The sequence below is a fragment of the Dendropsophus ebraccatus genome, chromosome 15, assembly GCF_027789765.1.
Source record: "Dendropsophus ebraccatus isolate aDenEbr1 chromosome 15, aDenEbr1.pat, whole genome shotgun sequence".
NCBI lineage: Eukaryota > Metazoa > Chordata > Amphibia > Anura > Hylidae > Dendropsophus > Dendropsophus ebraccatus.
In genome coordinates, this window is record NC_091468.1 from 3,861,299 (window position 1) to 3,888,928 (window position 27,630).

Sequence of the window (27,630 nt, forward strand, 5' to 3'; positions counted from 1 at the left end):
GTTACACACTATAAAGGCCTCTACACAATGGGGCCCATCATTCTCTTCTCTGACTCATTCACATGGATACAAAGAGAAGATATATGTGATCAGCATGCGGCCAGCCTCCCATCCATCACTCCGCACGGTAACTTCATCAGGTGCTTCATCATCATCATCATCATCATCATCATCCCCAGTCTCTAAACCAAACAAACTGGGTGCATAGTTGATGTTAATCCAGAAGTTCTTCTTCCTCAGGGGATAGTACTTAGCGAACCGACCGATTCAGCAACGTTCTCTGGACCCGAGAATTCTGCATTTGATTCCCAGTGACTGAAGAAGTTGGATGCCGCCCTAGGGCTGCCAGGAAAACACGTATACGGCCATAGGCCATAGGCTGTATGTGCTGAACAATCGGGTTCAGAGAATGTTGCGGAACCTAAACAGTTCGGCAAGTTCGCTCAATACTATCGGGGATGACAAATCATCAGGGATCCAGTACAGAAAGATTACGGAACCTTTTATACCCAGGATAGCGCCAATCCTGATCCACTTGTAATGGATTTGTAGTTTTCTGTATAGCGCTGAGCCAAGAGAGACACTGTATAGAATAGTGCTCAATGGTGGGACTAGGGGCGGATAATAGATGCCCCCTGTGCTGCTGCCCCCTATAATAGATGCCCCCTGTGCTGCTGCCCCCTATAGTAGATGCCCCCTGTGCTGCTGCCCCCTATAGTAGATGTCCCCTGTGCTGCTGCCCCCTATAATAGATGTGCCCTGTGCTGCTGCCCACTATAATAGATGCCGCCTGTGCTGCTGCCCCCTATAGTAGATGCCCCCTGTGCTGCTGCCCCCTATAGTAGATGTCCCCTGTGCTGCTGCCCCCTATAGTAGATGCCCCCTGTGCTGCTGCCCTCTATAGTAGATGCCCCCTGTGCTGCTGCCCCTATAATAGATGTCCCCTGTGCTGCTGCCCCCTATAGTAGATTTCCTCTGTGCTGCTACCCTTATAGAAGATGCCCCCACTGTGCTGCCACCCCCCATAGTAGGTGCCCCCTGTGCTGCTGCCTCCTATAATAGATGGCCCCTGTGCTGCTGCCTCCTATAATAGATGGCCCCCTGTTTTGCTGCCTCCTATAATAGATGGCCCCCTGTTTTGCTGCCCTCTATAGTAGATTGCCCCTGTGCTGCTACCCCTTATAGTAGATACCCCCTGTGCTGCTGCCCTTTATAGTAGATGCCCCCTGTGCTGCTACCCCTTATAGTAGATACCCCCTGTGCTGCTGCCCTTTATAGTAGATGCCCCCTGTGCTGCTACCCCTTATAGTAGATACCCCCTGTGCTGCACACAAAAATGCCTAAACCACAAAAAAGATCATTCACACACACGGTCAAAAACACCAGAAAGACCTGCAAATAAAAGAAAAAACACCATGCACCACATTGCCATTTTTTCTGGCTTTTTTTTTTTAGCCTGAAAAACACCAGACGAAAGGTGTGTGAGGGCACCAGAGAAAGAGTTTAATCTGTAGGAGTGCAACCTGTCACACCCGGATGTCTTATTTAGTTCTTATATGATAAAAGTTCAGCGTGAAACCAGATGCCTCCACCTAATGTGGTCTCACACGCCATCTGGTGGCACAGTACATCTTACATTAGATGATGCCGGGGTGGTATAGTGCGCCATCTGGTGGCACAGTACATCTTACATTAGATGACGCCGGGGTGGTATAGTGCGCCATCTGGTGGCACAGTACATCTTACATTAGATGATGCCGGGGTGGTATAGTGCGCCATCTGGTGGCACAGTACATCTTACATTAGATGATGCCGGGGTGGTATAGTGCGCCATCTGGTGGCACAGTACATCTTACATTAGATGACGCCGGTGTGGTAGAGTGCGCCATCTGGTGGCACAGTACATCTTACATTAGATGACGCCGGTGTGGTATAGTGCGCCATCTGGTGGCACAGTATATATTACATTAGATGACGCCGGTGTGGTATAGTGCGCCATCTGGTGGCAGTACATCTTACATTAGATGACGCCGGTGTGGTATAGTGCGCCATCTGGTGGCACAGTACATCTTACATTAGATGATACCAGTGTGGTATAGTGCGCCATCCGGTGGCACAGTACATCTTACATTAGATGACGCCGGGGTGGTATAGTGCGCCATCTGGTGGCACAGTACATCTTACATTAGATGACGCCGGTGTGGTATAGTGCGCCATCCGGTGGCACAGTACATCTTACATTAGATGACGCCGGTGTGGTATAGTGCGCCATCCGGTGGCACAGTACATCTTACATTAGATGACGCCGGTGTGGTATAGTGCGCCATCTGGTGGCACAGTACATCTTACATTAGATGACGCCGGTGTGGTATAGTGCGCCATCCGGTGGCACAGTACATCTTACATTAGATGATGCCGTTGTGGTATAGTGCGCCATCTGGTGGCACAGTACATCTTACATTAGATGACGCCGGTGTGGTATAGTGCGCCATCTGGTGGCACAGTACATCTTACATTAGATGACGCTGGGGTGGTATAGTGCGCCATCTGGTGGCACAGTACATCTTACATTAGATGACGCCGGGGTGGTATAGTGCGCCATCTGGTGGCACAGTACATCTTACATTAGATGATACCAGTGTGATATAGTGCGCCATCTGGTGGCACAGTACATCTTACATTAGATGACGCCGGTGTGGTATAGTGCGCCATCTGGTGGCACAGTACATCTTACATTAGATGACGCCGGTGTGGTATAGTGCGCCATCTGGTGGCACAGTACATCTTACATTAGTTGACGCCAGTGTGGTATAGTGCGCCATCTGGTGGCACAGTACATCTTACATTAGATGACGCCGGGGTGGTATAGTGCGCCATCTGGTGGCACAGTACATCTTACATCAGATGACGCCGGGGTGGTATAGTGCGCCATCTGGTGGCAGTACATCTTACATTAGATGATACCAGTGTGGTATAGTGCGCCATCTGGTGGCACAGTACATCTTACATTAGTTGACGCCAGTGTGGTATAGTGCGCCATCTGGTGGCACAGTACATCTTACATTAGATGACGCCGGGGTGGTATAGTGCGCCATCTGGTGGCACAGTACATCTTACATTAGATGATGCCGGGGTGGTATAGTGCGCCATCTGGTGGCACAGTACATCTTACATTAGATGATGCCGGGGTGGTATAGTGCGCCATCTGGTGGCACAGTACATCTTACATTAGATGACGCCGGTGTGGTATAGTGCGCCATCTGGTGGCACAGTACATCTTACATTAGATGACGCCGGTGTGGTATAGTGCGCCATCCGGTGGCACAGTACATCTTACATTAGATGATGCCGGGGTGGTATAGTGCGCCATCCGGTGGCACAGTACATCTTACATTAGATGATGCCGGGGTGGTATAGTGCACCATCTGGTGGCACAGTACATCTTACATTAGATGACGCCGGTGTGGTATAGTGCGCCATCTGGTGGCACAGTACATCTTACATTAGATGACGCTGGGGTGGTATAGTGCGCCATCTGGTGGCACAGTACATCTTACATTAGATGATGCCAGTGTGGTATAGTGCGCCATCTGGTGGCACAGTACATCTTACATTAGATGACGCCGGGGTGGTATAGTGCGCCATCTGGTGGCACAGTACATCTTACATTAGATGACGCCGGGGTGGTATAGTGCGCCATCTGGTGGCACAGTACATCTTACATTAGATGACGCCAGGGTGGTATAGTGCGCCATCCGGTGGCACAGTACATCTTACATTAGATGATGCCGGGGTGGTATAGTGCGCCATCTGGTGGCACAGAACATCTTACATTAGATGACGCCGGTGTGGTATAGTACGCCATCCGGTGGCACAGTACATCTTACATTAGATGACGCCGGGGTGGTATAGTGCGCCATCTGGTGGCACAGTACATCTTACATTAGATGATACCAGTGTGGTATAGTGCGCCATCTGGTGGCACAGTACATCTTACATTAGATGATGCCAGTGTGGTATAGTGCGCCATCTGGTGGCACAATACATATTACATTAGATGACGCCGGGGGTGGTATAGTGCGCCATCTGGTGGCACAGTACATCTTACATTAGATGACGCCAGGGTGGTATAGTGCGCCATCTGGTGGCACAGTACATCTTACATTAGATGACGCCGGGGTGGTATAGTGCGCCATCCGGTGGCACAGTACATCTTACATTAGAAGATACCAGTGTGGTATAGTGCGCCATCTGGTGGCACAGTACATCTTACATTAGTTGACGCCAGTGTGGTATAGTGCGCCATCTGGTGGCAGTACATCTTACATTAGTTGACGCCAGTGTGGTATAGTGCGCCATCTGGTGGCACAGTACATCTTACATTAGATGACGCCGGGGTGGTATAGTGCGCCATCCGGTGGCACAGTACATCTTACATTAGTTGACGCCAGTGTGGTATAGTGCGCCATCTGGTGGCACAGTACATCTTACATCAGATGACGCCGGGGTGGTATAGTGCGCCATCTGGTGGCAGTACATCTTACATTAGATGATACCAGTGTGGTATAGTGCGCCATCTGTTGGCACAGTACATCTTACATTAGATGACGCCGGTGTGGTATAGTGCACCATCTGGTGGCACAGTACATCTTACATTAGATGATGCCAGTGTGGTATAGTGCGCCATCTGGTGGCACAGTACATCTTACATTAGATGACGCCGGGGTGGTATAGTGCGCCATCCGGTGGCACAGTACATCTTACATTAGATGACGCCGGGGTGGTATAGTGCACCATCTGGTGGCACAGTACATCTTACATTAGATGATGCCGGGGTGGTATAGTGCGCCATCTGGTGGCACAGTACATCTTACATTAGATGACGCCGGGGTGGTATAGTGCGCCATCCGGTGGCACAGTACATCTTACATTAGATGATACCAGTGTGGTATAGTGCGCCATCTGGTGGCACAGTACATCTTACATTAGTTGACGCCAGTGTGGTATAGTGCGCCATCTGGTGGCACAGTACATATTACATTAGATGACGCCAGGGTGGTATAGTGTGCCATCTGGTGGCACAGTATATATTACATTAGATGATGCCGGGGTGGTATAGTGCGCCATCTGGTGGCACAGTACATCTTACATTAGATGACGCCGGGGTGGTATAGTGCGCCATCTGGTGGCAGTACATCTTACATTAGATGACGCCGGGGTGGTATAGTGCGCCATCTGGTGGCACAGTACATCTTACATTAGATGATGCCGGGGTGGTATAGTGCGCCATCTGGTGGCACAGTACATCTTACATTAGATGATACCAGTGTGATATAGTGCGCCATCTGGTGGCACAGTACATCTTACATTAGTTGACGCCAGTGTGGTATAGTGCGCCATCTGGTGGCACAGTACATCTTACATTAGATGACGCCGGGGTGGTATAGTGCGCCATCTGGTGGCACAGTACATCTTACATTAGATGACGCCGGTGTGGTATAGTGCGCCATCTGGTGGCACAGTACATCTTACATTAGATGATGCCGGGGTGGTATAGTGCACCATCTGGTGGCACAGTACATCTTACATTAGATGATGCCAGTGTGGTATAGTGCGCCATCTGGTGGCACAGTACATCTTACATTAGATGATACCAGTGTGATATAGTGCGCCATCTGGTGGCACAGTACATCTTACATTAGATGACGCCGGGGTGGTATAGTGCACCATCTGGTGGCACAGTACATCTTACATTAGATGATACCAGTGTGGTATAGTGCGCCATCTAGTGCTCTGTATACTTCTCAGCCGTATAATGTATATAGAGAGGAGTGAGAGTTGGTGTTGGGTAAGTTTACTTATCACTTATATTAAAAATTAAACAGTTTGAAAATCTTTTGGGAGGGAATAAAAAGTTTTTCTATTCCTGGTGTCCCCTCTTTGTAGCAGAACAGGTGGCGTCTTTTCTACTCTCTAGATAACTGCTTTAAAGGGCAACTCCGAATAAACCTGCTGCAGATGCACACAGCGCTGCTTACCTGGTACCAAATTCTGAAATGACCAAAAATCCATTTGTTTTGGGGTCTTAGTTCTGTATTGTGTGACTGTACTTCCTGGTGGAGCAGTTGCTCAGTACTACAGGTTCCAGAATGCATTGCTTCCACTCAGCTGTTCATTACAGTCCTCCACCCTGCTCATTCCTTCACAAAACTTAACTTTATTAAATAGTTGTGAAGATGCTGCAATATTGCACTGAAACTCTATTGTGTGTGAACATAGCCCCTATTGCACAGTCAGTGAGGCTGCCCAGGTCAGAGATGGTGACTCTTTCAGGGGGGTGGGAGATCCAGCCCCGCCTCCTGTGACATCAGAGGGGAGCTGGGGGTCAGTACATATTTTGGAGTCCTTTTATGTTCCATTTCCTGTCAGTATTAAGGAGAAGCCGGTGAGGCCTGGACTATTGGTAATAACCTGATATATTCTGGGCTGAGAAGTCTAATTTAAACACAATTTTCTCATACTCCGGGCTTCTTTCTTGAGAATGAGGGGTCTCAGCAGTCAGACCCCCTGCAATCTGTTAGAGATCCAAGTGGAGCAGCTCAAGTCCCATCGTTTGGCATTTCCATGCACTACAAATCCCAGCAATACAGTGCAGTACACCAGGACCACCAGCCCCAAAATCAAAAAGGAGTACACTGAGCACTTGTTAGGGGTGAGTATGCAACACCTAATGCCCCCTTTCTGCCAGCAGCCGGTCACCACAGTGTGCTGGTGAAATTGCGGTAGCAGCACTACAAGTCCCAGCCAGCAGTCTGTAGTAATAGTATTAACCCTTAGGGGACACAGCCAGTTTTCATTTTTGCGCTTTCATTTTTTCCTCCTTGTCTATATAAGGCGATAGCGCCTGTATTTTTTGCGTCATGATGTGTTCTTTCTATCGGTACCTTGATTGACCATATCAGGGCTCCAGATGGCGACCAAAATGGTCGCCAATGCGACTGACATTTTGCAAATGGCGCCCAGATTTATTAATCTGGGCGCCATTTGCGACTGGCCCCGGCGGCGGGGCGCTGTCTCTTTAAGTATCCCCGGCTGATGCGCGGCTGCCGGGGGTGTCCCGTCCTATCCCCGGCAGCGCGGCGCATCAGTGAGCTGCCTGGGGCCCTGACTTCCGGCACAGGAAGCGCGCGTCAGAGACGCTTCCTGTGTCAGAAGTCACAGCCCCGGCGTACAGGGAGCTCACTGACGCGCCGTGCTGCCGGGGATAGGACGGGACACCCCCGGCAGCCGCGCATCAGCCGGGGACAGCGTCCGAAGAAGAAGAGGATCGCCGGGGGAGCGGGTTGTCAGGTGAGTTTGTGTGTTTTTTTTTTTTTTAAATACTGCTTAGCATAGAGGAGGAAGGGGGGGGGGGCATCTATAATGGGGGGAAGAGAAGGGGGGGCATCTATAATGGGGGGAGAAGAGGGGCCATCTTCAAGGGGGGGAGAGGGGGCTAGCTATAAGGGGAGGGGGTATCTATAAGGGGGGGAGAAGAGGGGGCATCTATAATGGGGGGAGGAGGGGGCATCTATAATGGGGGGGAGGAGGGGGCATCTATAATGGGGGGAGGAGGGGGTCATCTATAAGGGGAGAGGGTATCTATAAGGGGGGGAGAAGAGGGGGTATCTATAAGGGGGGGAGAAGAGGGGGCATCTATAATGGGGGGGAGAGGGGGCATCTATAATGGGGGTAGAGGGGGTCATCTATAATGGGGGGAGGGGGCCATCTATAAGTGTAGGGCAAACTGGCTGCAGACACTGGGAGATAGATATATGCACAATTATTATTATCAGGGCCCCTCAGGTGTCTGTATTGTAGGGGGTCACTTGCATTAGTCACTAGGTGAGAGATATATCTATCTATATACACACCTTGTGGGGGGGTCACTATGGCTGCAGTCATAAGTCTAGCTCAGTATGTATAGACTGTTGCAAGCTTTTAAAGGGAACCTGTCTCCCCCGGTGACGGGGTGACAGGCTCCCAACCCCCGTTAGAACCCCCTATACACACCTCATCGCGCCGGGTCCCGCTTCTGAAGATGGTCGGGTCACGGAGATCTCAGCCGCTGCAGCCTGACGCGCACACTGAGAGATGAGTCCAACGCTCATAGAGAATAGAGTATAGGGGGTTCTAACGGGGGGTTGGGAGCCTGTCACCCCGGCACAGGGGTCGACAGGTTCCCTTTAAGTTCAAGTTCAGAAGAGTAAGCCTCATTAAAAGGCTAGCCAAGTGAGGCTGAAGTACTGAGTCAGACTGGATATGGTTGTCAAGTTGCAAGTTTCCATGTTGAACGTTTTCAAACTAAGAAAAGAGAGAATCTAAAGGCGGAGGAGGAGGCTGCCGCGGCCTCTGCACACAGTAAGTCCCATTTAACATAACATTAATTTTACATGGTTTAAAATGTTGGCGACCAAATATTCTATTTGGCGCCTAAATTTTTCAGGTTAGGAGCCAATGGCTCCCAGGTAAATTTTTTAGTCTGGAGCCCTGCATATGCGACTTTTTGATCGCTTTTTATTACAATTTTTCTGGATTTGATGCGACCAAAAATGCGCAATTTCGCACTTTGGGATTTTTTTTCCCTTACGCCGTTTACCGTGCGAGATCTGAAATGTGATTAATAGTTTGGGCGATTACGCACGCGGCGATAGCAAACGTTTATTTATTTATATTTATTTATAAAATGGGGAAAGGGGGTGATTCAGACTTTTATTAGGGGAGGGGCTTTTGTGTTATTAAAAATACATTTTTCTTTTACTTTACACATATACTAGAAGCCCCCCTGAGGTTAGGGTTATTCCCCCTGGGGTTAGGGTTATTCCCCCCCCTGGGGTCAGGGTTATTCCCCCCCTGGGATTAGGGTTATTCCCCCCCTGGGATTAGGGTTATTCCCCCTGGGGTTAGGGTTATTCCCCCCCTGGGGTTAGGGTTATTCCCCCTGGGGTTAGGGTTATTCCCCCCCTGGGATTAGGGTTATTCCCCCCCTGGGGTTAGGGTTATTCCCCCTGAGGTTAGGGTTATTCCCCCCCTGGGGTCAGGGTTATTCCCCCCCTGGGATTAGGGTTATTCCCCCCCTGGGATTAGGGTTATTCCCCCTGGGGTTAGGGTTATTCCCCCCCTGGGGTTAGGGTTATTCCCCCCCTGGGATTATTGTTATTCCCCCCCTGGGATTAGGGTTATTCCCCCTGGGGTTAGAGTTATTCCCCCCCTGGGGTTAGGGTTATTCCCCCCCTGGGGTTAGGGTTATTCCCCCCCTGGGGTTAGGGTTATTCCCCCCTGGGGTTAGGGTTATTCCCCCTGGGGTTAGGGTTATTCCCCCTGGGGTTAGGGTTATTCCCCCCCTGGGGTTAGGGTTATTCCCCCCCTGGGGTTAGGGTTATTCCCCCCTGGGGTTAGGGTTATTCCCCCTGGGGTTAGGGTTATTCCCCCCCTGGGGTTAGGGTTATTCCCCCCCTGGGGTTAGGGTTATTCCCCCCCTGGGGTTAGGGTTATTCCCCCCCTGGGGTTAGGGTTATTCCCCCCCTGGGGTTAGGGTTATTCCCCCTGGGGTTAGGGTTATTCCCCCCTGGGGGACTTCTAGTATATGCACTTTGATCTCTCATAGAGATCCATGCACTATAGTTATACTGCATGAATCCATGAGATCGGTGTTCTATTGCTTTTGGCTGCTGCAGTCAAAAGCAATAGAATGCCGAGCCGGGATCAGCGCCACTACAGCGCAGACCCTGGCCCGGGATGGATGCGGCGCGATTGGGGGGGGCGATCCTCCCACTAGACCACCAGGGATGGATTTGAGCAAGTATTTAGAAGCAGCTGTCAACTTTGACAGCTGCTTCTAAGTACTTAATTAGCGGGCACGGCGATCGGACTGTGCCCACTAATAGCCGCGATCCCGGGCTACATGCGGAGCCCGGGATCGCGGCAGTTCAGAGGGGGGGTCGCCGTGCGACCCCCCTCTGAACTCCCATAGCGGCACCAGGACGTTCAGTAACGTCCTGGTGCAGCTATGGGTTAATAAAAGGTCTGTGTTTTTGTATAGCTAGTATATACCCGGCCTACTGAAACGCTATATCCTACACTGACACTCTCCCTGACCAGCAGCAGCTCTGTCCCTGATCTCTCACAGCATGCGTCTACCGGCGCCCAGTTTTATACGGCAGGGTCATCTGATCTGGCCAACCAATCGCTGCTATCGACATGTATGGGTCCCACGTCATCGCAGGATGCACCAAAGAGTCTCCTGCATGTTTATTGGCTGAGAAATAGCGCCCAAACTTACAGGAAACGGATGATGAGATTTCCTCGAGTATCGCGAGATGCTCGTCCGAGTAACGAGAACCATCGAGTACCCTAATACTCCATCGAGTACCCTAATACTCCATCGAGTACCCTAATACACAACCGAGTACCCTAATACTCCATCCAGTACCCTAATACTCCATCCAGTACCCTAATACTCCATCCAGTACCCTAATACTGATCGAGTACCCTAATACTCCATCCAGTACCCTAATACTGATCGAGTACCCTAATACTCCATCCAGTACCCTAATACACAACCGAGTACCCTAATACTCCATCCAGTACCCTAATACACAACCGAGTACCCTAATACTCCATCCAGTACCCTAATACACAACCGAGTACCCTAATGCTCCATCCAGTACCCTAATACTGACCGAGTACCAAGCTCGGTCCAGCATCCTCGCTCATCACTAATAATCGCAGATCCTGGAAATCACAAGAAAGAACAAAAGGTCCTGCTCTCCTGCTCTTCCAGGTTTCCCTGAGATCGGACACTTCCCTCTGACAATGTCTGATCCCTCACACTGTATGACTGAATGAGGCCGCTCAGAGCCGAGGATCCCGGCCAGCCAATCACAATCCTTCTTACATACGCCGCCGGCGCCTGACAGGGATGAGAGACAATCAGTCATTGGTCAATGCCGTCGCGCTCCCCCATTGGCCGCTCGTGACGGCTGTGGGCGGGGCCGCCGGGCATCAGGGAAGTGTTTTGCTGTGTGACTTCCGGTCACGGTCTCCCTCAGTGTCACAGCGCCACCCACCGAGCTGCAGCGGCGGAGCAGGGAGCTATGGTAGATGTAGGAGCCCGGAACCTGCACAGAACCGTATCGAGGATCCGCAGCCCCCGTGGTCGCGCTGTCTCCGGGGCGGGGGGCTCCATCCCTCCCCCTCCTCCTCACACATCCATTCAATCCACGGGCTGAGCATGGCCACAGGGGAGCTGCAGGGCAAGTATCAGAAGCTGGCCCAGGAGTACAGCAAGGTGAGGGGGCTGCATGCATCATGTGACCTGGGTGACGTCATCAGTGCTGGGGGGGGGGGGGAAGCCTGCAGGTGATGTCACATTGTATCATCCTATAGGCGGCCAATAATGTCCAGCCAGAGAGGAGGGGCCTGGGATACAGGGGGGAGGGGTCTGTGATACAGGGAGGAGGGGCCTGGGATACAGGGGGAGGGGCCTGGGATACAGGGGGGAGGGGTCTGTGATACAGGGAGGAGGGGCCTGGGATACAGGGGGAGGGGCCTGGGATACAGGGGGAGGGGTCTGGGATACAGGGGGGAGGGGTCTGTGATACAGGGAGGAGGGGCCTGGGATACAGGGAGGAGGGGCCTGGGATACAGGGAGGAGGGGCCTGTGATACAGGGGGAGGGGCCTGTGATACAGGGAGGAGGGGCCTGGGATAAAGGGGGGGGGGCCTGGGATACAGGGGGGAGGGGGTCGGTGATATCGGGGGGAGGGGCCTGTGATACAGGGAGGAGGGGCCTGTGATACAGGGAGGAGGGGCCTGTGATACAGGGAGGAGGGGCCTGGGATATAGGGGGAGGGGCCTGTGTTACAGGGGGAGGGAGCTGGGATATGTGGTGGGCACTGATATAGGGGGGAGGGGGCTCTGATATAGGGGGTGTTGGTGCTGATACAGGGGGGAGGGGGTTGTGATACATGGGAGGCTCTCATACAGGCGGGAGGGGGCTGTGATACAGGGGGCAGGGGGCTGTGATATAGGGTGGGGGGCTGTGATATAGGGGGTGTTGGTGCTGATACAGGGGGGCTCTATTATAAGGACTGCTGGTATAGGGGGGCGCTGATGCAGGGGGGCTCTGATGTGGGGGAGGGGTTTCAATACAGGTGGGCTGCAATATAGGGGGCTCTGATGTAGAAGGGCTGTGATATAGGGGGGCTCTGTTACTGTCACTATGTTTTCCTGACATGAGGGCAGACGTTTGGGGGTGCAGTCTGTACATTAAAGGCCCAACACATCTTCTGAGTTGATGAACTAGGTGAGTATTCTTTTGAGGGGTTTTGTTGTTACAAAAACAGCGCCCCCCTTTTGCCGTCAGGTTTTGCATGGTATTTTAATTTAATGTAGTGTATTTAACTGCAATACCAGCCATAACCTGAGGACAGGGGAGCGCTGCCATCCCCCTTTATGGAGGATCTGTAACCTCTCCTGACACATCTCCTGGTTCCCTATGACAGAACAGTTCTTGGGGCTCTACCTTGTGTGATTCTTCTGTTACTGCCCCTGGAAGTTTATGACTAAACTGACAAATGGGTGTTACCATTCCCCCATGTCAATGGGGCGTGTCACTAAACCGTGTGATACAAGTGATTGGAAAGTGCTGTCCGCAGTTGTGGATACGCTGTTGTAGTCAGAATGTAGGGCCAATGTATTTCAACGGCCCCGTTCACACATCTTTTTTTGTTGCGGCATAAGACATGTCCTAGTGGGGACCTGGGATTGCGTCACAGATCGCTCTCTCCAATGCAGTGTTCTGTAATTAGAGATGCACGTCCATAGTGCGGTCAGTAATTGTCTACATTTATGGGCCACACAACGGACGTGTGAATGGGGCCTAAGGCTACAGGCTCTTCATGCTGCAGAGGAGAGCGAGGACCCTGCTGTGACTACTGGGGGAGAGGAGAGCGAGGACCCTGCTGTGACTACTGGGGGAGAGGAGAGCGAGGACCCTGCTGTGACTAATGGGGGAGAGGAGAGCGAGGACCCTGCTGTGATTACTGGGGGAGAGGAGAGCGAGGACCCTGCTGTGACTAATGGGGGAGAGGAGAGCGAGGACCCTGCTGTGACTACTGGGGGAGAGGAGAGCGAGGACCCTGCTGTGACTACTGGGGCAGAGCGAGGACCCTGCTGTGACTACTGGGGGAGAGGAGAGCGAGGACCCTTAAATCTTTTGTAATCATGATCCCTCTCGTCTCTAGCACCCACCGGGGGTCATAGGTCATCCCCGCCATCTCCTAGACCACTATAAGATTTCTCAGGTTACATCCTGGTTGTTATCACTCCAGCCTCTTGTAGGTGAAGACGCAACCGAGCAGAGCGGGGACTTTGGTCGGGATAGAATTGGTGTCTTTATGAATCTTTAACCATAGAAGGTTCCATTGTCAGTGAGTAGCGCTCCTCCTACCCCGGGGGCTTCCAGCGGGTCGGCCCCCTCTGTTTTGGACTCTGTAGTAAGATGCGGTCGTCATCCGTTGCTGGCCGTACACATAGTATAGCTGTCAGGTGAAGGAACGTTTACAGATACTTCACCCCCTCCCCCATACACGTGTATACTCCGCTCAGCTGAGAGTCCATGTGTCCATGGGTGGAGAGGAGGAAGCGTCAGAAGAGAAGGATCGTCCTCTCTTCCTACACGTACTGTCAGGTCGGGGTCGGCTGCTCTGGCAGGAATCATCCTTTTTGACCGATGTCTGTGGAATGTGAATGGTCCGCTATGGTCCGCTATAAGTAAACAACAACTTTTGATCGGCACAGGTCCGAGTATTCAGACCCTGACAACTTTAAAGGGGTACCACACAATTGTGGGAGGAAGGAGTATCACTCAGTAGTATATTCCAGGTGGAAACGAGTATATCTAGTATAGATAGTAATCCAGCGATTCACTTATAGAAAATTAAGGACAAGGTAGTCTCCAGTATTCAATTGCAAGTGCTTTTGTGCATCATATATTTTGTATTGTAACACTGGTAAACACAGACATATGGATGCACGCAGGGGCCCTCCTATACTATATGGATGCACGCAGGGGCCCTCCTATACTATATGGATGCACGCAGGGGCCCTCCTATACTATATGGATGCACGCAGGGGCCCTCCTATACTATATGGATGCACGCAGGGGCCCTCCTATACCATATGGATGCACGGAACTTCCCTCCTATACTATATGGATGCACGCAGGGGCCCTCCTATACTATATGGGGGCACGGAGCTTCCCTCCTATACTATATGGGGGCACGGAGCTTCCCTCCTATACTATATGGGGGCACGCAGGGGCCCTCCTATACTATATGGATGCACGCAGGGGCCCTCCTATACTATATGGATGCACGGAGCTTCCCTCCTATACTATATGGGGGCACGCAGGGGCCCTCCTATACTATATGGATGCACGGAACTTCCCTCCTATACTATATGGATGCACGCAGGGGCCCTCCTATACTATATGGATGCACGCAGGGGCCCTCCTATACTATATGGGGGCACGCAGGGGCCCTCCTATACCATATGGATGCACGCAGGGGCCCTCCTATACTATATGGATGCACGCAGGGGCCCTCCTATACTATATGGATGCACGCAGGGGCCCTCCTATACTATATGGATGCACGCAGGGGCCCTCCTATACTATATGGATGCACGCAGGGGCCCTCCTATACTATATGGATGCACGCAGGGGCCCTCCTATACTATATGGATGCACGCAGGGGCCCTCCTATACTATATGGAATCACAGAGGTTCCCTCCTATACTATATGGATGCACGCAGGGGCCCTCCTATACTATATGGATGCACGCAGGGGCCCTCCTATACTATATGGATGCACGCAGGGGCCCTCCTATACTATATGGATGCACGCAGGGGCCCTCCTATACTATATGGAATCACAGAGGAGACCTCCTATACTATATGGATGCACGCAGGGGCCCTCCTATACTATATGGATGCACGCAGGGGCCCTCCTATACTATATGGATGCACGCAGGGGCCCTCCTATACTATATGGATGCACGCAGGGGCCCTCCTATACTATATGGATGCACGCAGGGGCCCTCCTATACTATATGGAATCACAGAGGTTCCCTCCTATACTATATGGATGCACGGAACTTCCCTCCTATACTATATGGATGCACGCAGGGGCCCTCCTATACTATATGGATGCACGCAGGGGCCCTCCTATACTATATGGGGGCACGCAGGGGCCCTCCTATACCATATGGATGCACGCAGGGGCCCTCCTATACTATATGGATGCACGCAGGGGCCCTCCTATACTATATGGATGCACGCAGGGGCCCTCCTATACTATATGGATGCACGCAGGGGCCCTCCTATACTATATGGATGCACGCAGGGGCCCTCCTATACTATATGGATGCACGCAGGGGCCCTCCTATACTATATGGATGCACGCAGGGGCCCTCCTATACTATATGGAATCACAGAGGTTCCCTCCTATACTATATGGATGCACGCAGGGGCCCTCCTATACTATATGGATGCACGCAGGGGCCCTCCTATACTATATGGATGCACGCAGGGGCCCTCCTATACTATATGGATGCACGCAGGGGCCCTCCTATACTATATGGAATCACAGAGGAGACCTCCTATACTATATGGATGCACGCAGGGGCCCTCCTATACTATATGGATGCACTCAGGGGCCCTCCTATACTATATGGATGCACGCAGGGGCCCTCCTATACTATATGGATGCACGCAGGGGCCCTCCTATACTATATGGATGCACGCAGGGGCCCTCCTATACTATATGGAATCACAGAGGTTCCCTCCTATACTATATGGATGCACGCAGGGGCCCTCCTATACTATATGGATGCACGCAGGGGCCCTCCTATACTATATGGAATCACAGAGGTTCCCTCCTATACTATATGGATGCACGCAGGGGCCCTCCTATACTATATGGATGCACGCAGGGGCCCTCCTATACTATATGGATGCACGCAGGGGCCCTCCTATACTATATGGATGCACGCAGGGGCCCTCCTATACTATATGGATGCACGCAGGGGCCCTCCTATACTATATGGAATCACAGAGGAGACCTCCTATACTATATGGATGCACGCAGGGGCCCTCCTATACTATATGGATGCACGCAGGGGCCCTCCTATACTATATGGATGCACGCAGGGGCCCTCCTATACTATATGGATGCACGCAGGGGCCCTCCTATACTATATGGATGCACGCAGGGGCCCTCCTATACTATATGGATGCACGCAGGGGCCCTCCTATACTATATGGATGCACGCAGGGGCCCTCCTATACTATATGGATGCACGCAGGGGCCCTCCTATACTATATGGGTGCACGCAGGGGCCCTCCTATACTATATGGATGCACGCAGGGGCCCTCCTATACTATATGGATGCACGCAGGGGCCCTCCTATACTATATGGATGCACGCAGGGGCCCTCCTATACTATATGGATGCACGCAGGGGCCCTCCTATACTATATGGATGCACGCAGGGGCCCTCCTATACTATATGGATGCACGCAGGGGCCCTCCTATACTATATGGATGCACGCAGGGGCCCTCCTATACTATATGGATGCACGGAACTTCCCTCCTATACTATATGGATGCACGCAGGGGCCCTCCTATACTATATGGATGCACGCAGGGGCCCTCCTATACTATATGGGGGCACGCAGGGGCCCTCCTATACTATATGGATGCACGCAGGGGCCCTCCTATACTATATGGATGCACGCAGGGGCCCTCCTATACTATATGGATGCACGCAGGGGCCCTCCTATACTATATGGATGCACGCAGGGGCCCTCCTATTCTATATGGATGCACGCAGGTGCCCTCCTATACTATATGGATGCACGCAGGGGCCCTCCTATACTATATGGATGCACGCAGGGGCCCTCCTATACTATATGGGGGCACAGAATGGCCTAAATACTATTTGGAGGTCAGCGGGAGCTGTTACACGTGAAGCAATACGGCGTCTGTCTGCAAGGAGAAAAATTTTATTTACCAAAAAAAAAAAGAAAATTTAGATTTGAATCTAAAATTGTCCATAATGTTAAAAATAAAAATTTGAGATTGTATTTTTTGCCCATATCTCTCATCCCTATTGCAGTGTCTGGGCACAGGGTGAGCTATACTCTGCTACCTGTGCCGGGTCCACCATAATAACACACTCATCTGCTCCTTCTCTCATAGTGGAGATTCACATTTCCAGCCTTATGTTAAAGGGGTACTCCACTCTTTTTAACTTTTCATATGTTGCTGCCCATGGTGAGACTAACAATTCCTTCCATACTTGTTATTATCTATTCAGTCTCCTTCCTCTAGTTCTCAGCTGCTGCTTTCTGTTGAAGACACAAAAATCTGTGAGTGAGCTTTTCTCTCTGTCTCCCCCTCCTCCCCCTGCCTTCTGAGACAGCTGATGTAAACAAGTCCGAGGCAGGCTCTATCTGCAACATTGTAGCTTCTTTGTAATGCAGAGAGGGGTAATCACAGGGAGTTCATCAGCAACTTGACCTCAGAATAAACCTCCTAGCATTACAGAGAAGCTACAATGTTGCAGATACAGCCTGCCAGGGATTTGTTTACATCAGCCGTCTCAGAAGGGAAGGGGGAGACAGAGAGAAAAGCTCACACAGAGATTTTTGTGTTTTTAGCAGAAAGCAGCAGCTGAGAACTGGGGGAAGGAGACTGAATAGATAATAACAAGTATGGAGGGAATTGTTAGTCTCACCATTGGCAGCAACATATCAGAGGTTATGTTTGAGTGGAATACCCCTTTAAGGAGCCAGGGGCCATGGTATGCACATTGTGGTGCTGATCCTGGCGGCATTATAAGGCTAATATCCCTGTATATGTAACGTATGATCTCTGTTTCCTGCTTTCCAGCTGAGGGCCCAGAACCAGGTGCTGAAGAAGGCGGTGGTGGATGAACAGGCCAATTCTGCAGCCTTTAAGGTATCCTATCCTCCTCAACCAGATGGAAGAATACACAGTATGTAGCTTAAAGGGGTCCTCTCATCTATGGGTATCTACAGGATAACGAGCCGGTCTGACTGCCCGGACCCTCGCGGTTCAATCCTGTGCTCCAGCCGCTGAGGAGCCGCTTCCAGCATTGCGGGTACACGTCCCGGGATCAGTGGGGGTCCTGGTACCCCTTATCCTATGGATATATGACACGCTGAGATGAGTGTTCCCATTTAAGTAATGATAACCATGAAGTAATGGTGCTGTCCCTTCTCCCAGGAGCAGCTGAAGATGAAGGAGCAGTCGCTAAGGAAGCAGCAGCAGGAGATGGACAGCCTGACCTTCAGGAACCAGCAGCTGGCCAAGAGGGTGGAGCTGCTGCAGGAGGAGCTGTCCGTGCTGGAAGGCCGAGGCAAGAAGGCCAAGGTGCTGACCCCCACCTCCTCCCCCTCCTCTGTGCATCAGCATTACCACTAATGGCTGAGCCCCCTCCTCCTCCTCCTCTATGCACCCCATTACCAGAAATGGCTGAGCCTCCTCCTCCTCCTCTGTGCATCAGCATTACCACTATTGGCTGAGCCCCCTCCTCCTCCTCCTCCTCCTCTATGCACCCCATTACCAGAAATGGCTGAGCCTCCTCCTCTATGCACCCCATTACCAGAAATGGCTGAGCCCCCTCCTCTATGCACCCCATTACCAGGAATGGCTGAGCCCCCTCCTCCTCCTCCTCTGTGCATCAGCATTACCACTATTGGCTGAGCCCCCTCCTCCCCCTCCTCTGTGCATCAGCATTACCACTAATGGCTGAGCCCCCTCCTCCTCCTCCTCTGTGCATCAGCATTACCACTAATGGCTGAGCCCCCTCCTCCTCCTCCTCCTCTGTGCATCAGCATTACCACTAATGGCTGAGCCCCCTCCTCCTCCTCCTCCTCCTCTGTGCATCAGCATTACCACTATTGGCTGAGCCTCCTCCTCCTCCTCCTCCTCCTCTGTGCATCAGCATTACCACTATTGGCTGAGCCCCCTCCTCCTCCTCCTCTGTGCATCAGCATTACCACTATTGGCTGAGCCCCCTCCTCCTCCTCCTCTGTGCATCAGCATTACCACTATTGGCTGAGCCTCCTCCTCCTCCTCTGTGCATCAGCATTACCACTATTGGCTGAGCCCCCTCCTCCTCCTCTGTGCATCAGCATTACCACTATTGGCTGAGCCTCCTCCTCCTCCTCCTCTGTGCATCAGCATTACCACTATTGGCTGAGCCCCCTCCTCCTCCTCCTCTGTGCATCAGCATTACCACTATTGGCTGAGCCCCCTCCTCCTCCTCCTCTGTGCATCAGCATTACCACTATTGGCTGAGCCCCCTCCTCCTCCTCCTCTGTGCATCAGCATTACCACTATTGGCTGAGCCTCCTCCTCCTCCTCTGTGCATCAGCATTACCACTATTGGCTGAGCCCCCTCCTCCTCCTCCTCCTCTGTGCATCAGCATTACCACTATTGGCTGAGCCCCCTCCTCCTCCTCCTCCTCTGTGCATCAGCATTACCACTATTGGCTGAGCCCCCTCCTCCTCCTCCTCCTCCTCCTCCTCCTCTGTGCATCAGCATTACCACTAATGGCTGAGCCTCCTCCTCCTCCTCCTCTGTGCATCAGCATTACCACTAATGGCTGAGCCCCCTCCTCCTCCTCCTCCTCTGTGCATCAGCAATACCACTATTGGCTGAGCCCCCTCCTCCTCCTCCTCCTCCTCCTCCTCTGTGCATCAGCATTACCACTATTGGCTGAGCCCCCTCCTCCTCCTCCTCCTCCTCTGTGCATCAGCATTACCACTATTGGCTGAGCCTCCTCCTCTGTGCATCAGCATTACCACTATTGGCTGAGCCTCCTCCTCCTCCTCCTCTGTGCATCAGCATTACCACTATTGGCTGAGCCTCCTCCTCCTCCTCCTCTGTGCATCAGCATTACCACTATTGGCTGAGCCCCCTCCTCCTCCTCTGTGCATCAGCATTACCACTATTGGCTGAGCCTCCTCCTCCTCCTCCTCCTCTGTGCATCAGCATTACCACTATTGGCTGAGCCCCCTCCTCCTCCTCTGTGCATCAGCATTACCACTATTGGCTGAGCCCCCTCCTCCTCCTCCTCCTCTGTGCATCAGCATTACCACTATTGGCTGAGCCCCCTCCTCCTCCTCTGTGCATCAGCATTACCACTATTGGCTGAGCCCCCTCCTCCTCCTCCTCCTCCTCCTCCTCCTCCCCCTCTATGCACCCCATTACCACTAATGGCTGAGCCCCCTCCCCCTCCTCTGTGCATCAGCCAGAACTGTCAGGGACCATAGCAGGCTTGTGATTGGTAGCAGTATTGCCCTGTGCAATGGACCCAGCGATCAGCTGATCTTGTTAGTCGACTGATCCTTTATTAAGCTTAAGATTTCCTGGTTGTTGGATGTCTCCCTGTATAATCACCATTTGCTTACATAGTTCTTGTATACATCGGTATCCTGCCAACATGTGATGCACACGTATACATGTATGTACAGGCACGGGGCCTGACTGACATTAAAGGGGTGCTCCGGAGGAAAGAAAAAAGTTTTTAAATCAACTGGTGTCAGAAAGTTATATAGATTTCTACGGGTTTTTTTCTATTTAAAAATCTCCAGTCTTCCAGTACTTATCAGCTGCTGTATGTCCTGCAGGAAGTGGTGTATTCTCTCCAGTACATATCAGCTGCTGTATGTCCTGCCAGTCGATAAGATCAGGGCAGCATCTGGCCCATAGTCTCACCTAGATAGGGCTGTATATGTGACGCTCTGGTCAGGGATATTAGAAGATCTGATGGGCCCTTCATAAATATGTGTTAGTTTTATGTTATTTAAAAAACATATGTTAATATTAATGCGTCTTTTTCACTGTTTTTACACGTAATTCTCTAGAAACACGTCGAGTCGTCACAGCTGAGTCAGGAACAAAAAAGCGTCTTTGATGAAGACCTGCAGAAAAAGATTGAGGAGAACGAGCGGCTGCACATACAGGTCGGGGCAGGCTCTTACCTTTTTTTTATTTTGATGATCAATGATTCTTTACTTAGACCACAACAAAAGAAAATGGTGGCACTCCGATTTTACCGAACCCACTGGGTCAGGTATTTAAAGCATCACAGTAATTTGAAAAAATTTTATATGTCAAAGGGGAGTCACCGTACACCATAGGCGAGGAGGGTCCATCCCCCTGGGGTCACCGCATTGTGGGGGGATGGGACACACTGTGATCACATGGTATGATGAGAACCTCAGGATTGCAGTTGGAAAACCTGTATATTTTGCAGATAACTCGGCATTTGCAGTGTGTTTGTGCCGTTTCTCCTTTTGGGTGGTCGGGGTCTGATTGTTGAGACTCCGGCCAGTCACTAGAGTGAGAAGAGAGGGAAGCGTGTAGCCGAGTGCTTCTCTCCCCTCCCCCCCACTGTACGGGCACCTGTGTCCCATAGTCTTATAGCTGGGGCCTGTTTTGTTTGTATGGTTTATGTTAGTTATTCCATATTCAGATGTAGGGGTTCTGTCAGGTTCTATTATACTGTATATACTGCTGTCCTCGCCTGTATCTGTATCCATCCCCCTATATGGGATCAGCTGATGGGGTAGAGATAGACGCACACCTTATTATAGTGGGGCCTTGGGTTTGGTATTGTTTTTATCTGTTTTGTGCTATAGTAAAGTATTGTTCTGTCACTGCGTAGTGCTGCTTACACAGTGCTTTTCTTTTTCTTCTCCATTTCTATGGCCGAGTTACTCCAGGGTTCTGCCCTCCCCACCTATATGGATACATATGTTTTGGTCACGTGGCACGGACCTCATTGAGAGAATACATTTATTGTGCACGAGCACAACCAGAGCATGATGGAGCCTAACCGCTCAGGATTTCAATCCCTGCGGCTGCAGAAGTTGGATGCCGCCCTATGGAGTCCTGCTGGATAGAACCATAGGCTGTAGGCTGTATCCACCAGGACTCCCTATGGCGGCATCCAGCTTCTTCAGCCACCGGTAATCACATGCCGAATGCTCGGACTTTATCATGCTCCAGTGGTGCTGATCCATAGTGCACATGTCTCCCGCTTTCTGTCTGTCCATGAGTCTTCAGACTGATGAAAATCTCTGCTACGGCAAAGTGATAGCATGCCCATTTATAAGCCTATTCTGACCGGTCTCTGTGTGTTGTCAGTTCTTTGAGGCCAGCGAGAAGCACAGGCAGATAGAGGACGAGCTGAGGAGCCGGCTGCAAGTCCTGGAGACCGGAGCTGCCCAGCACCAAGCTGTAGTGGAAGGCCTGAAGCAGAAGTACATGGAGACCATCGAGAAGCTACAGAGCGACAAGGCCAAGCTAGAAGTAAGCAGAGGAGGAGGAGGATGGGGATGGGGATTGTGATGGGGAGGAGGAGGATAGAGATGATGGGGATGGGGAGGAGGAGGACGATGGGGAGGAGGAGGACGATGAGGATGGGGAGGAGGAGGAGGATGGGGATGGGGAGGAGGAGGAGGATGGGAATGAAGAATGTTGCTGACAATGTTAGAGGAGAGCACAGATCACTATATTGCCTGTAGTTTATTTGCTTTTACATTACTTGTTACTTTCTTATCTTTCTTTACAACTGTATTTAGTCTCCCTCTGGGACGCCTCCTTTTCTTTTCCGTCGTCTCAATCACTGGAATAATATAGGAGACGCTGTATATAGTGAGACCTCTCCACACACTCAAGAGAATGATGGTCGACCTCAGGGAGATCATTCAAAACACGGCGGAGACACCATCACATGTTCCTCAACGTCACTGAGCTAGCCGGACCGTCTGCTGGTAAGGCACAACCAAGCCGAGGGGGGGGGGGGTCCAGTCAAGGAAACCACCAACCAACAAGCCACAGTAAAAAATGACAGGTCTCCAAGGTATTTCCGGAATTCTGTCATTCCTGACTATGATTTGTTGGTTGGTGGTTTCCTTGACTGGAGCCCCCCCCCCTTCCTCGGCTTGGTTGTCCCCTCCTGGTAGAAGGTCTCGGTAGCTCAATGACGTTGAGAAACACGTGATGGTGTCTCCACAGGATTTTTGCACATTTCCACACACTCAGACTTGCACACTCCGACACTGTCCCTGCCCATTCCAAACACCGCTACAGTCTAGTAGTGCTGCACTCCGACTCTTTCCTTTGCTTAACAGCGATTAGCGCTGCTACTACACTGGGACGGTCGGACCTATCAGTTGCCGAGGTCTGACGCTGTTCCCACTAACTCTGTTACAGTATTGCAGCCCCCAGCGGTCATATTCAGCTGAGATACTGGCACTCCCTCTGCATAACACTGATTCTACTACCATACAGCCTTGTGGTCCTTATGTTGTATCGCCACGCCATCTGATTCATACATCACCCTAGCGGCATCACTCAAGCACATACATCACCTTTCAGCTCTGACTTGTGTCACTTTTTGATAGTATTATTGTGTGTTCTTTTACTGGATCGGTTTACAGTAGTTTATTTCTCCTCCCCCTTGGGGGTGGAGCCTATTTTTGGCGCCCTTTTTAAACCTGTACATTACTCCTGTCTGACATGCACTGTTACCTGATGAATGGGGTATATCTCCTAAAACGCCTAATATTTCTGCTTTATAATAAATATCCAGCTCTTTAATAACTTGGCTTTTGTGAACATTCCTCTGGACAGTGCTGGGGATTAGTATATGATTTTTTTTCTTTTTTACACTTGTTCACACGAGCCCCTTAAAGGGAGCATCCCGTTTATATTTACAAACCAGCTTTAGCAGTCCTTTGGTGTCCCCAGCCCCATCTATATTCAACTTCCTGCATAGTATACTGACATTGGTGACCCCAACCTGTTTGAGGGGTGATACGCACAAAGCCCAAGGGGCATTAAGGTGAGCAGATCCGCTGCACCATTCTATATCCCAATTATTTAGGGTTTTACATGAGGCGCCGGGCCCTCTTTTTTCTCCTTTATTTCCCTAGATTCTGTAATGTAATGTGACCCAATCTCATCCAAATGCTGCAAAAAGTTATCAGGTAGAGGTTGACCTCCTTTTTGGATTTTTTGAAGTTTGCAGCAAATCACTTTTTGCTCAGGAAAGCCAAGGATTTGTTGCCCATTTATTTTCAACTTGAAATTCTGGGAAAGTTTTGTAGTGTGAACGGACCCTAAGGAGCATGCACTTTTCTGCTGTTTCTCTCAGGTAAAAGCTCAGGGCCTGGAGAAGGAGGCGAAGGAGTGCCGACTGCGCTCAGAAGACTGGTAAGTGGTTCGGTGATGTGAGGGGCAGATACGTCTGGGATTAAAAGTTCCATCCTTACACATGGATAATACGGCATTATAGCGCAATAGACGGCAGTGACACCCCCTCCCCCTCCACTAAGCAGAACAGAGATGGTTACCGGCCTATAGGACAATGTGTGTGTTTTTTTTTTTTTTTTTTAAATGATCGCAAACAAGATTACCATTATCCTGATATCGTTCCCCATATTACACAGGACAGTTGTTACTACGAGCGCTTACTCCATCTGATCCCAGCAAATAAAGGAACAATGTGGAATTGCACTGAACGATTAACAATGAACCATTCCTTGATAGTCGTTTGATCGTTGCTGCATTTACACTAAAGATTATCATGTAAATTTGAACAATTTAACAATAATTTGCACGATAATCGCCCTGTGTAATAGGACCCTAACACACAGGCTGAAGGGTGCAGTGTACACATCGTGTGGGGAACAATACACAATCGTCTGCTGATCCCTCCAGTCATGGGCGAATCTCCAATCTGATGATCATTGGCTTTGTCCTTAAGGGGTTAAAGGGATTGTTCACCAAAATTTTTTTTCTTTGAAATCAACTTATGCCAGAGATTTATAATTTACTTGTATTAAATCTTCAGTCTTCCAGCCCTTATCATCTGCTGTATGTCCTGCAGGAAGTGGTGTATTCTCTCCAGTGTGACACAGTGCCCTCTGCTGCCACCTCTGTCCATGTCAGGAACTGTCCAGAGCAGGAGGGTTTTTCTATGGGGATTTGTTGCTGCTCTGGACAGTTCCTGACATGGACAGAGGTGGCAGCAGAGAGCACTGTATCAGACTGGAGAGAATCCACCACTTCATGTAGGACATACAGCAGCAGATAAGTACTGGAAGGGACTAAGCACCAGTAAGGTGTGAGGTGTGGTACTGAGCCGCAACCATTACAAGATATATGGAGATCTGCCTGGTAACAATGTAGGGGATCTGGCCACTTTCGGTAGCTGATCGGCGGGGTTGCTCAGAGTCAGATCCCCATCGATCTAATATAAACGGCCTAACCTAAGGATATAAACATTTTTAACGGTAATAACGAGTCTGCAGCCATTTTTGTTTCTGAAACTAAGAAAACGAAACACCGTTGCAAATTATTTTGGTTGTGTGTATACAGCTCCTTTCCAGCCCAGTGCGTCTCCGTGGTTACAGACTACAAACAAACCCTGTGTAGTCAGGTCCCCCTCTCCTTCCCATACAGTAGTGGAAGGGTTTGTCACCATGGCCGCACTGCTCTGCCTGGGAGCTGCATACATAAACGAGAGGACGTTTTGCTTCATCTGTTTGCAGATTTCATTTTCATATAAAGAATTTTTATGTTTTTTTTTTTTTAATATTAGTTTTTAGTTTTAGTTTTTAGTTTGAAATGTATTATTTGCCTCTTCAGCCAGAATCAGCTGAAAACTCTTCATTCGGATCTGAGCAGCCGACTGGAGGAGTCTCTGGGTGTCATCAACGAGAAGGTGCCGTTCAATGACACAAGTAAGTGTGATGGCGGTAATATTCTGTGCCGCTGATCGAGCAGTTTTTTCCTCCAGCAGCTCATTGTTCTCCGGCTGCTATAAATGTTGTTTTCTAGTGATGTAAAGAATAGTGTAGGAAAGGCTAAAGGAGCTATCACCTGAGCCGCCTCCTCTCCGGCCCTAGGCGTCTCACCGCTGAGCCTCCTCCGCTCCGGCCCTGGACGTCTCACCGCTGAGCCTCCTCCGCTCCGGCCCTGGGCATCTTATGGCTGAGCGTTCTTCGCTCCGGCCCTGGGTGTCTCACCGATGAGCCTCCTCCACTCCGGCCCTGGACGTCTTATGGCTGAGCGTTCTTTGCTCCTGCCCTGGGCGTCTCACCGCTGAGCCTCCTCCACTCCGGCCCTGGGCGTCTTATCGCTGAGCCTCCTCTGCTGCGGCCCTGGGCGTCTTATCGCTGAGCCTCCTCTGCTGCGGCCCTGGGCGTCTTATAGCTGAGCCTCCCCCGCTCTAGCCCTGGGTGTCTCACTGCTGACTTGTTTGAGTATTACGCATCGTTTCTCAGCATATCGGTTATTATATGCACATTGGACACTGGGGGGAGGAAATGATTGTAGATATGGAACAATGATCTGTATAGCAACCCCCCCCCACCCCTCACTGCCGCTGGGGATACGGCAAAACTCGGATCGTGAACATGATGCAAGACTAAGGCTGGGTTCACACTATGTTTACAAAAGTGGATGGAAAAATGTATGCATTTGTGTGGATCCGCTTTCCCATTATAAAAAAAAGGATCAAAATGCATCCATTTTAACGTACACAAAAACACAGTCTACCACATTTTTGTGTACGTTGTTATCCCCTTATTTATTTATTTTTTTGTAATGGAGGTCAATGGAAAAACAGATGAAAATGGATTCACACAATTTTTCTATCCGTTTTTTGTAAATACAGATGAAAAAAAAGTAGTGTAAACCCAGCCTTAGGAGGGAGACTTTTTTTCCTAAAAGACGCTATTAAAAACGGTACATGGCAAAAGCACTTTGGCTAAGAGCCAATTGGGGCAAAATAAACCAGGTGCAATGTGCCAAATGGCAAAAAATGGGAATCCAGCTCCAGCCAGTGCAGTAAAAAATCCAAATTTATTATAAATGCATGTTAAAAATTACATGGACGTCCATATGAAAAAGAACCGACGCGTTTCAGAGCCTAAGCTCCTTAGTCATGGCTGACTTCCACATACTATGTAGCCATATTTATATCCATTGTTAGTACAAGCACCTGGGGTTTGGTACCACCCACAAAGGGGGTTGTAACCACAACCTCATTACAAAACAATCCACAAAAGGAAAACATGTATGTGGAACACGCACAAATAGTAAACATAGTGGGCTAGATGAACACATACAGTGCAATGTAAATAATTAATAGATGTAAGCTAGATCGTTTTTCATATTCAAGCCTCTTGGGTTACGGGTATCCAGTTCAAGTATCCAAAACGCCTCCCTCAGATGACGCTGCCTGATCCAGTCTCCACCTCTTGTATTAGCCGGGACTTTCTCTATGCCACATACCGATAGAGAAGACATATCTCCTGAGTGACAGTTCACAAAATGTTTAGTAAGACCAGAGAAGGACCTGTTGGAGAGGAGTCTGGAGGCCGCAGAGACATCCGAGATGTGTTCAGCGAGGCGCTTTTTCAACTTCCTGGAGGTACATCCGACATATTGTAATAAACATTTCTTACACTCTGCAAGGT

The 27,630-nt window shown here is 50.5% G+C and overlaps 1 protein-coding gene across 1 annotated transcript in view; it reads left to right on the forward strand.

Moving 5' to 3' along the window:
- Nucleotides 1–11,042: 11,042 nt before the first annotated feature.
- PPP1R21 (protein phosphatase 1 regulatory subunit 21) overlaps nt 11,043–27,630 on the forward strand; it is a 53,088-nt gene continuing 36,500 nt past the window's right edge. Inside the window, exons 1-7 of the mRNA XM_069954603.1 lie at nt 11,043–11,329; nt 17,995–18,063; nt 18,352–18,498; nt 21,001–21,099; nt 22,286–22,450; nt 24,300–24,358; nt 25,796–25,890. Of these exons, the coding sequence (XP_069810704.1) occupies nt 11,273–11,329; nt 17,995–18,063; nt 18,352–18,498; nt 21,001–21,099; nt 22,286–22,450; nt 24,300–24,358; nt 25,796–25,890 (691 nt within the window). The 5' untranslated portion in view covers nt 11,043–11,272. The remainder of the gene's footprint in view (nt 11,330–17,994; nt 18,064–18,351; nt 18,499–21,000; nt 21,100–22,285; nt 22,451–24,299; nt 24,359–25,795; nt 25,891–27,630) is intronic.